General features: G+C 39.8%; 1 protein-coding gene across 2 annotated transcripts; it reads left to right on the plus strand.

Annotated features, from left to right (window-relative positions):
* On the plus strand, window positions 1–10,641 carry znf148 (zinc finger protein 148). Of its 2 annotated transcripts, none has more exons than XM_062533781.1 (7): window positions 1–114; window positions 1,323–1,684; window positions 2,815–2,991; window positions 3,148–3,271; window positions 3,447–3,530; window positions 3,803–3,921; window positions 4,459–10,641. In XM_062533781.1, the coding sequence occupies exons 2-7, from the start codon at window positions 1,349–1,351 to the stop codon at window positions 6,061–6,063; spliced, it is 2,445 nt and encodes an 814-aa protein (XP_062389765.1). In that variant the 5' UTR covers window positions 1–114; window positions 1,323–1,348; the 3' UTR covers window positions 6,064–10,641. The 2 variants fall into 2 exon arrangements, with proteins under 2 accessions (XP_062389765.1, XP_062389766.1); XM_062533782.1 differs by having other exon boundaries at window positions 2,866–2,991.
* The last annotated feature ends 414 nt before the right edge of the window (window positions 10,642–11,055 follow it).

Raw genomic sequence — 11,055 nt, forward strand, 5'->3', positions numbered from 1 at the left:
AATGCAGTAAGCTAGTGAGCTAGCAAGGTACGATACGCTTCTGGCTGTCACAGCGACGAAAACTTTTGCAGACAGACCATGATGACCCTACCGGTCCAGTAATAGCAGGTGTTGGTACGTAACGATGCCTATTCCGCAATATATGTGCATTTTTCTAAGCACACGGGCCTATTTGGCCTGTGCTTTCGAAATCATCATTGCACTTCACATCATTAATCTCGGTACATTTTGACTGATCAGGCCTTCTCATTATCACAGACAGGTAACGTTAGCTAGTGGGCTAACAGTGTCTAGCTAGACTGTAAGTTGTTCAATTTTGTAGTCGTAGACGAAAATTAATTCATGTCGTTCCGAAACTTGCATGGTAAAAAATACATTAGACACTTTCCTGTGTTTGCTTTTTAAGCGCCTGGTAAATCTGCCAACAACCCTAAGCTGGCTACTGTAAGACACACTTCGTAATTGCAATCGATAATGCTAGTTTAGCATGTATGTTTCGTAGGTAACAACGGCTTATGAGAAAAGCTAACGTTAATGTAATCGTTTATTGTTAGCTTTCTAGCCACGAGAGAGGCTTAGATGTGTTTACTCAGTCAAGCTATGTTAACTTGAGTTAGCTACATAGCAAACTAGCTTACGTTAGACTGCATTATCTTGAACTGTATTAAAATGTGAAGGCCGTGTTTGGAAGTTGCCCTTTCAAGCCATCGCTCGTCGGAGCTTTTTTGGGGTGGTTGACATTAATGTTCTGTGCAGGGATCTTACTACCAGTGCCATTTCCGTGTATTCAATGCTTTAATTCGGATGATTACTGTGTGTCGTGTAGGTTAGTTAACTAATGTTTTTTTGCGGCTGTCAAGTGAAGCTGTTGATACAGTAGTAGCGATTAGCTAGCTCAGTTACATCACGATTTCTGAACGAGCTTTATCTCGCACTCTTAAAACATCAAACTGAGGTCAGCGTAGAGCAAGTTGTTCTAAATTTTTAATTTGTTCCTTGGATTTGCTTCCTCAAATGCACAATGTGCACGAGTAATCATCCGTCATGAGGCCCTGCATGTGTGTGATAATCCATATTGATCTGTGAATGTGATTGATAAAGGCCTAGAGCTTACAGCATATGTTTTGTTACTTCCATGTTATTGTAATCATTTGGTGTCTGGCTATATTATCCATGATCAGTCAAGACATGGAGAATGACTTTTCTTCATGTTTTACATGCTATTCAGTGTCTCTTCTCAGAATTAACAATTATACTAATTTAAGCACTCCTGGTCTAGCTTTGATTTGGAATTTCAATATAAAATCATCTTTTCATCTTAGCCACAATTCTCCTCCTGCCATTGAAGATGAACCTTGATGATAAACTGGATGGGATGCTGTTGAAGTGCAGTGGGCCGGCAGGTTTGCATCACCACTCCAGAGCCCTGGGAAGCACAAGGATGGATGGCAGGGCTGGTTTGGATGAGATGCCCATGGGTGAACGAGCACTGGCCAACCACCCCCTGCTGGCTGAGGATGACGATGAGGATGATGACCTAACAGGGGCGACGTTGAGCGCACACCACCTCATCTCACATGATGAGCTGATGGTCCATGAGGAAACGGTGAAGAACGATGGAGAAGACGACCCGGAGTTCTCCCAGCGGCATCCTCCGAAACTGCCATACACCCTACACATGCCTGTGAGTATACACCGGAACGGTGCACAGGTATCCTTAGATCTCAAATGTGGTACAATTCAAGTCATTAGGGATTCATAATGTAATGATTTCATTATGGCCTGTATTCAGTGTCCTGCACTAATGAGAATACTTCAAAGATAGTAATCATAGTGTATTCATGCTACTGGGAAGTGGGAAAAGACTTCAGAACATCCTGCATGAGTTGACAACGTTCACTAAACAACAACAAATTGTTCATGTAGATAATGGCAGAGCTGCAACAACTAATCGACTTTTTTGGTGATCGGTTAATTGGCTTGTTAATCATTGGTTTGTCATGATTATTTTGGTCAGTTTTGAGATCACTAATATTCAACACTGATTACTCAGTGAATTTTGAAACATTTTCAACTTTTCTAAACTTAAAAAAAAAGAAAAAGAGTGAATGAAATGGAATTTAAGTGTAAATTATGAGCACTGATTAATTGTGAGCACTGTAGGAAAATGGAATGCAGCAAATTGTTATATTTCAATATTGTTAGTCATTGTTGATTAATAGATTTATTCTATTAATTGCAAAGCCCTAATTTCCAGACATTTTATCAATCAAACAACGTAATTAATCAAGAAAATAATGAACAAATTATTTGACTGTGAAAATCATTGTTAGATTCAGTCCTATTCATAGACAAACTAGCCTGATCAGAAGGCTTAACATCACATTTAGCCACCATATTACTTAGCCAACAATGGGTGTCGCCAGTACCCTCGGTATTCAGAGATCTAGTTTTCTATTTCCGGATTTTATTGCATTTTATTTATTTGAATCTGGCAGCAGACAGTGCTTGATGTATCCAAAGCCATGTAAAAGCAAACTTTATATTTTGCTCTCAGTCATATGAAGGGCACTGTATTATATAGAATATCCATATTGAGTGTATAATTGTCAACATTTCCAAAGAAATGTAAGTTGAAGTACAATGGTTGCTCAGGAGTGATGTTGCCTCTTGAAGGTCAGAATTTTTCCACTTCCCAGTTGCTCATGAATGTACTAGGAAAATGTGACAAAGCTATGAAGTAGTGTTCTACAGCAATGAAGAACGCATGTTCTCCATGTTCTTAATGAACTCCATGTTCTCTGTTTTTTTAAGGTTTATAGTCTTACGTGCTCTAATGGGATAACCGACTCTCTTCCTGAACAGTTGAGTATCAAGCAGGAGATGAAGCTCTCTGACTCACTGCTGCTCACCAAGAAAGAGAAGAAACAGGGAAGGGACCTTTCGGAATGCCATAAGAAGAAGAAAAGGAAGCAGCGCTCTCCTGCAAAGGTATACAACATTCTATTTTTTTATATATCATGTACATTGTTACTGCTGTTGCTTCTCTTTTTTGTACTGTGCACATGTCATAGAACTCAAGTGTTACTGTAATGTCGTACTGCATTTGATTTGCCTTAGTTACTGTTATTATATTTTATTTGTTAGATTCTCACCATTAATGAAGATGGATCACTAGGGCTCCAGAGCCCAAAGTCCCATGTGTGTGAGCACTGTAATGCAGCCTTCAGGACCAACTATCATCTACAGAGACACGTCTTCATTCACACAGGTCAGACTAGTCATGCCATCGTAGGTGCTGCTGCCTGGTGTGGATGAAGATACGTACTGTTGTGTTGCCAGAGCCAAAGATAGTGTGTGCTGTGATGGCTTGCTTTAGGAAGTTCTTGTGTGTGTGGTTGAATCTGCGGAGAGTTTGATTTTGTGATGAATTTGGTCTTTAACAGGAGAGAAGCCGTTTCAGTGCAATCAGTGTGACATGCGCTTCATTCAGAAGTATCTGCTTCAAAGGCACGAGAAGATTCATACAGGTATGGCTGGAATGTAGAGGAAATAGAAAATCCATTGAAGTAATGAACTTAATCACACATTACACTGTACCCTACAGTATATGCATCTACTGACATTAAACAAAGGTGCTAAATGAAAAGAAAAAAACAAGTCTTCAGACCAAAGCACTCCTTAAATTTAAACGTCTGTGTTGAATGCATAGAATAGCCCACATTTATCAGCGTGTTTCATGTTCTGTCATGTGTCATATGGTGATGTTACTAAATGTGTAGTCATGTTTTGTATGCTGAAGGGGAGAAGCCTTTTCGCTGTGATGAGTGCGGGATGAGATTTATCCAGAAGTATCACATGGAAAGACACAAGCGAACACATAGCGGAGAAAAGCCCTATCAATGTGACTACTGCCATCAGGTATGCTTGTTTTTGTCCTGTACTAGGCACAAGAGCAAGTTTATATAACAGACAACTGCCATCAAGGTGTTCCAACATATATTAATACTGGATAAAATTCAGTATTTAGCTGTCTGACAATTAAGACTAGCTGTTTGCCAATTAACAATTTTTACTATGTGTTTTTGGTGTAGCTATCATTCATAGTATTGATATTGAATGGTGCTAAGAACCAGATCTATCTCCTACATTTCCATTTACTTGGAAATAGTGCATGCTAGTCTTTTCGGGAAAAAGTATGTCTTTGCTGGCATGCAATCAGGTAATGTTTTAGGCTATCCTCCTGAATAGGATATTTCAGGCTACCTGGAATAATTTAGAACAAAAAATGAATCATCTTGTCCACCTGGGGAGAGTGTAAAGTAGCACAAATTATAAATAACTAGATTAATGCAACAGAAGCTTTAACCTCTAAGAATTTACATTCATCATAGCAGTAAGATCTGTCTAGCTTGTTGTGGTTTGACGCTGTGCTGTCACATTCTTTGTCGAACTCAGTACTTCTCCCGAACGGACCGGGTACTGAAGCACAGACGCATGTGCCACGAGAACAAGGACCGGAAAGCACACAAGGCCGCCGCTAAAGAGGGACTGCTGCGGACTTCCGAGACGGTGAGCTTTTCCTTCCCAGCGAAAGAGTGTTCGCTGCCAAAGAAAAAACGTCAGAAGTCCTGTGAGAAGACCCATGGCTCTGCCACAGCTCTCACAGACAAAGATGCAAGTGGCAGCACAGAGGAGAAAGCAGAGAAGAGGTTGACCAAAAGCGAGAGCCTGCCGCTGTATGCCGTAACTTCTAAAGTCAAAGACGAGTATGTAGTAGCAGAATATTCTGTTGAGCTCCCCGACTCATCTCCAGGCAACCGACAACTTGGGGAGGTGTCCCCCGATGAGATCAACCCTCCAAAACTGGTCCTGAAGAAGGTTCCCAGTAAAAGAAATCTGAAGCAGTCTCTGGAGCAACCACAGAGTTTGTCACCATTGTCTACCTTTGAGGACGGCAAAGTCACCAGGTACACATTTGAGATTGTAGACAAGCCTTTTGACAAGAGCCTTTTGGACGTCGAGAACTTGGAGTCAGTCGATACCCTTCAGGGAGCACAGCCCAAACCAGCGACGAGTAGCACAAACTATGACGATGCCATGCAGTTCCTGAAGAAGAAGCGTTACCTAGCAGCAACCAACAACAGCCGTGACTATGCGCTCAATGTGGGAAGCATTGCGTCACAGCCCTCGGTCACTCAGGCAGCGGTGGCCAGTGTCATTGACGAGACGGTTCCTGCCACCATCCTGGAACCCCAGCCCATGAATGTGGAGATCAAGTCCAACCACGAGAAGAATGTGCTCCCTGATGAGGTACTGCAAACCCTGCTGGACCACTACTCCACCAAAGCTAACGGGCAGCCCGACATCTCCTTCAGCGTGGCTGACACGGAGGTCACCTCCAGCATATCCATCAACTCGTCCGACGTGTCTGAGAGCAGCCCGCCAGAGCCTCTGGGGACCAGCACTCAAGCGCCACCCGCCGAGAAGTCCAGTCTCCTGCAGGAGTACTCAAAGTTCTTACAGCAGGCATTGGAGAGGACCAGTCAGAATGACAGCTATCTCAACAACCAGAGTCTTACCTTTGTGACGGACAGCCCCAGCTTGGCCGGGCAGCCGTTGTTCTCAACTGACAAACAGCTGACCTCACCTGGCCGCTTCCGCTCCGGCCTCAACTCCCCTCTGAGGTCCACCCTGGAGAAGCCCCACTTCGCTCTCCTGGGAGACTCCCAGCACTCGTTCTCTTTCTCCGGGGACGAAACTAACCAGTCCGCCGTGTCCCCCACCGAGGACTTCCTCGAGCAGGTCACCTCGTCAAAAAAGACAGACGTTCAGGGGATTGGTCAGACATTTCAGATTGCCACGTTTGAGCCGAACTTTCGCTCCCAGTTCCAGAGCTCTCGCTCTGGAATCTCCTCCCAGTTTAGCATTGCCAATGGTCAGGTCAGCCTTAGGAGTCATGGAGGAGCAGACTTCTCAGAGTTTCCACTGGTCAGTGTAACGGAGACCAGAACTCAGATGACTTCCTCCCCTGATCATTCAAGCAGCCAAACATTTGGGTGATTGGAAAACATGTGTATATGTGTGTGTATACATATGCACATGCAGATATTTTGTAATTATTTGCAAGGCACTTTATAACATTCGTTTATTGTATTTTGCCAATGTATGCTTCATTTTAGATGTTATTCTTTATCATTGTCTCATCATGTAACCGAACAGGAGAAAAAAAGTCCTATACTGGCAGAGATGGAAGACAGCACTTACAAATTTTGAATTGAATTGAATCAGTTTTCTAGCACTTTTGAAGTATAATATTAATATTTTATTATATAACATAGTAAAAAAGATAAGGGGAAGCCAAATAACTAAAGCTTTGTTAATCCAAACAGGGAGTGCCACCACCTGCCCCGTTCATCAGTGATGGTTTACCTAGGAAGCATAGGTATCAAATTTGGGTCTCACGGGTGACACAAGTACTGAAAATGTGTAGTAGGATGAGCAAACAGTGACATACTTACTATTGGGAAACATGCCTTGAAAGATAGGACCGTGGCCAAATGCCACAAGGGTAGGCATGGCATTGCCACTGCCACAGTGGCCTCTGATTTTGATAGAAATGTGTGATGAATCACATTAAGACCTTAACACATTCAATACTAATGAGACCATGTAATCCTGACAGAAAGGTCCCTGATAATTACACCTAATTACAATTTCAGTTGAACTGCTCAGTCATCTAGAGCTGAATGAGCCTCAGATTTTAGTTTTGTAACAGGAATGAGATATTTTATGAATGTTGGCTGTCTTTTCTCAGCTTGTGTTTGAGAACTTCTTCCTCTGTCATTTCTTTTCAGTATGCCATCTTATTGTTATGTATAACATAATGTTAATAATGACTAACAATGATCAGCAAAGTATACTTGGTACATTGTTTGTTGAGTCCATAGGCCGTTGGAACAAATGCAGTTAATTTGAACAGACAAAACCAACTGTAGGCCTACTGACATTCTGTAAAACATTTTACACTAGAATGGCACTTTGTAGAAATGAAATGAAATCAAATTTCATCAGTGGGGAAGTGAAACTAAATTGATGCAGGTGCCCTGTTAGTTGGGCCGTCCAGCCCATGCCCATCAAGTTTCACACAAATCATTCTAACAAACCAACCAACAAACAAACAACATGGGTGAAAACCTCATTGGCGGAGGTAAAAATGTCACTTCAGTTGAATATGTGACTCCTCTAAGTAGGTCACCCAACCTAAAAAAAACATATGGCTTTAAATAACCATCTTGTTGACAGCGAGTAAGAGGTGTGTCTTAAAACTGCCCATGCCCACTGTTAGCCGCTGTTAATTCAGCATCTCATCTCACTGTAATGTGGACCGAGTTCATGTTTTTAAGATGGTATCTTGAGAATAAAAATGCCAGCTCAAGGCACATGGTTTGAGCATGTAAGTTAAGCTGATTGACAATTTCAACTTAATTTTCCTTCTTGTATTGCTGTTAATCGAGTCATCCATTTTACAAATTAAATTGACCAATAGCCCAAATGTATAGTTTTTTAACATAAATCAAGATATCCCAAACTATTTTTGCACACTGAACTTAAACTTGTCAGGCTGAGAGATTGTTGCATGCAAAAGTGTCTTACCTCTGCAAACATGGGCACATTTGTAAATACAGACCAACTTTATCTTTTCAAAAAAAACAGTGATGGCTACAATTGGGGGGAAACAACAGGTACTTTACCTCAAGGAATCTGGGGAATGTTGGCAGTTGAATGCAGTTTGTGGATAGAATCCAAATGTTATGAACTTTGCACACTTTCCACAATAGGGAATGTCCTTTGAAGGTGTTGTCATTTAACAACCTTAATGTCTACATTACCTCCCTGACGTTTTATAAACTTGGAGCTTGAGATGTGATATGTAATTGAGTTATCAGGTTTTGGTTTGCCTGGAACTCAGTCATTGTGACTTTAAAAATAGCATTTATCATTAATTTTGATAATCTAACATCATCATCATGTATCATTAATTAGTTGAGAGAGAGAGAGATGCCTTTGAAGTAATCACTAGTCTATACCAGTTTGTGTACGGTCCTGTTTTCTGAATTTCTTCTCCCTTTGGATGGTTAAAACTAGTCCACTTTTTGCACTCTGTACTTGTGGTTGTAAAGCTAAAGCTTTTTTTTCCCTCCCAAGTTTCAATGTCCTTGGGGCTTGCATAGCTTACTAGTTACATTTTTTTTATTTGTTTGTTTTAAAGCACTTTTTCCTTATAATGCCATGTCTTGCGCTCATTTCATCTGATGCACTTTCTTGAGGTCATAATTCTCTCCCAGTTTCCTGAATATGGGTTGAGGTTGTTGTAAATCACCTTGTGTCACAGCAGTGCATATAGTGGCCTTCTAGTAGGTAAAGAACTTGCTTGAATAGTTTAAAGTGACAAATAGAAAACAACAAAAAATCATGTATAATGTTTTTTTCTCTCTTTTTTAAAAAAAAATAATGTATATTCTACATTAATATTACACTAAACATGTTCCACACAGTAATGTTAGAACAGGCTTATAATTGTTGTTTGATTTTGACCAGTGCATGAACTTTTCCCTTTCTGGTACTGTTGTGCTCTTCTGATAACTTGTTCTTTGAGAATGATATTATGTATTGTGCACATAGCTACTCCAATCATTGTATTTGCTTCATGTGAGCTGATCATTTGAACATTTTGATTACATTTTCTTTTCTTTTAAAAGTTTGACAGTTACATGCAAAGATCAATTCCATGTCACCTCCAAAACACTGACATGCTGCTTATGCATGTATAAACTGTAATATGTGAGCAGATAGTCTGACCATTTATTAACATAAGGTTACATCACACTGGTAAAATAATCTGGTATAATAGTATGGTGTGCCTTACAGATAACACTGCAACACTTCACAGTTATGGACGTGGCAGAATGGGTCATTTGCATGAAATTGGCAGTGTGCTCTCTGGTTTATCTAATGCTGTGAGGTTCAGTTTTCTGGTTTAAGCCAAACATACTGGTGAAATTCCTTGATTTTTCAATAGCCAATCTCTGTTGACAATCAGGGAAAAAGACCTCCACTTTGAACTGCAGTTACTCTTCACACTTTGTGTTAGCATTCCTTAGTTTGATGGTGTTGATTGAAAGCTTGCCTCTGCTGGAAATACATTGTATATTTTAACTGTATAGCCTTGTTTAGAGAACAGTATTTTTGGGAAAGTGCAGAATCATTTTGGATCTTCAGTGTATTTTTTTATCGTGTAACCTCTTAGATTGTGTTCTCTAAATATGGTTTATGGGATCAGGGGATATTTAGATATCGGTCTGCTATAGATCACATTGCAACTTTGTTATATTTGTGGCTTACTGGTCCAGAGCTGTGGGTAAATCATCCAGGGATCTTTCAGGAGGGACTTGTCTTCTCGACTTGATAATTGGAAATGCATTACTTAATAAGCTGGATAATTCTTATATAACATGGTGGGATGTGCTGATATATCTACTGATGCATCCCAGTTATGAAGCTATTTGTTCTGGCATAACATTTTTTGCTCCTCTTTATGTCAACATGTGGCACAACTCTTTCAAACATCTCTCAGCAATAAATCATTTTGAATTCTTTTCACATAGACTTAGTACAAAGTGTAACTTTGGGATAGAGCACCTGTTGTATGTTAAGTGATTGAACCTTAAATAGTGATTTCTGTTGGAGTGTCTAGGGGTAAAATGGCTTTGATTTAATCATGGCAAAATTTGCTCTTAGCTACGGAGTCCTGTCATTGGTTGATCGATGATTCTGGTTGCCATTGATAGTCTTAATATTACACCAGTTTGTTTATGGATTGCAGCAGAGGGGTTGTTTTTAAAAGAATTTTTTTTTTTAACAGAACTGTTAAAAGAGGACATACTATGATGATAATCAAGTGCTTCAGTGTTTAAGTAAATGATTAGACATTGTATTGCATTAAACAATGTCATATCACAATTTCTGCTCCACAAACTACTTGGTTTTGCCAAGTTCTGACCATAAGTGCCCTTCAAATGAGCGAGGAGGAAAGAATTACTTCTGGTCATAACAGAGTGAACAAGAATCTAATTTGACATTTTTCCTCTTTTCAACCTATAGCCTAACTGTGTGAGACTTTGACACATTTTACTGCTGCTTGTAAAAGTCATTGTGCATTTCAAATTCAACAGTTCTGTGAATGAACATTCACATACTTTGAACAGAATAACCATCAAGAAAACAAAATAAATTAGCGTCATTTATATGTTGATGAGAGATTTTTACATGTGGTTTTGAAAAGTTTCATTTAAATTGGAAGGTTTCTTAATCCTTTTCATGCTTACATTCTGATATATTCCATTCCTGGGGAGTCGCATGTCCCCTGATTTGTCAGTTTTTGTACACTGGTTATATTTTTATATGTATTGTATGCATTATGTCGTAGCTGAATTGTTTTCATTTAGAATACCATACATTTATGCAATATTATGTATACTGTATGACAAGTGAAATTTGATTTCAACTGAATATTGTTGGGTTTTGATTGTCTTTCTTGTGTGTTACATTGTCTTTCCAAATATAAACAAAATGATTGTGGATTAATTCTCTTTTTTGTATATAGTTTTGCTTCTGATATCCTGCAGTCTGTGTGTGACAGTAGATCCCAAAACCCAAAGTTCCTGGTTTTTCTTACTTTGTATTTACCCAGACAGTGTTAAGGAATTTGAACCATGCCTGCCTTATGTCAATATAGTCTTTGGCTTACCTTCTGTAAACACAAGAAAGGTAACTTCAGCTTTATTAAAAAGTTAGTCCGATTCTTCTATGAGGAGAGGTATTTGTCCCTTCTTTTTTTCGTTATCTGTAGGCCTTGGCTATGCTGTAAATGGCATGGGCAGTTAAATCTCTTATGATTCTGAAAATAATTATGGTCTCATGCAGATCAGACACATACGACAGGATGCTGCTGTCACGGAGATGTCGCCTATCATCTTCGTTATGCTATCTAGT

This window comes from Sardina pilchardus, chromosome 4, assembly GCF_963854185.1.
Source record: "Sardina pilchardus chromosome 4, fSarPil1.1, whole genome shotgun sequence".
NCBI lineage: Eukaryota > Metazoa > Chordata > Actinopteri > Clupeiformes > Clupeidae > Sardina > Sardina pilchardus.

What these genes read in the sequence shown, in the direction of transcription:
- znf148 (XM_062533781.1), top strand. Translation starts at nt 1,349, where the DNA reads ATGAACCTTGATGATAAACTGGATGGGATGCTGTTGAAGTGCAGTGGG. An exon ending in AGCAGCGCTCTCCTGCAAAG is followed by an intron (nt 2,992 to 3,147) that starts GTATACAACATT and finishes TTTATTTGTTAG; the next exon opens with ATTCTCACCATTAATGAAGA. An exon ending in AATGTGACTACTGCCATCAG is followed by an intron (nt 3,922 to 4,458) that starts GTATGCTTGTTT and finishes TGTCGAACTCAG; the next exon opens with TACTTCTCCCGAACGGACCG.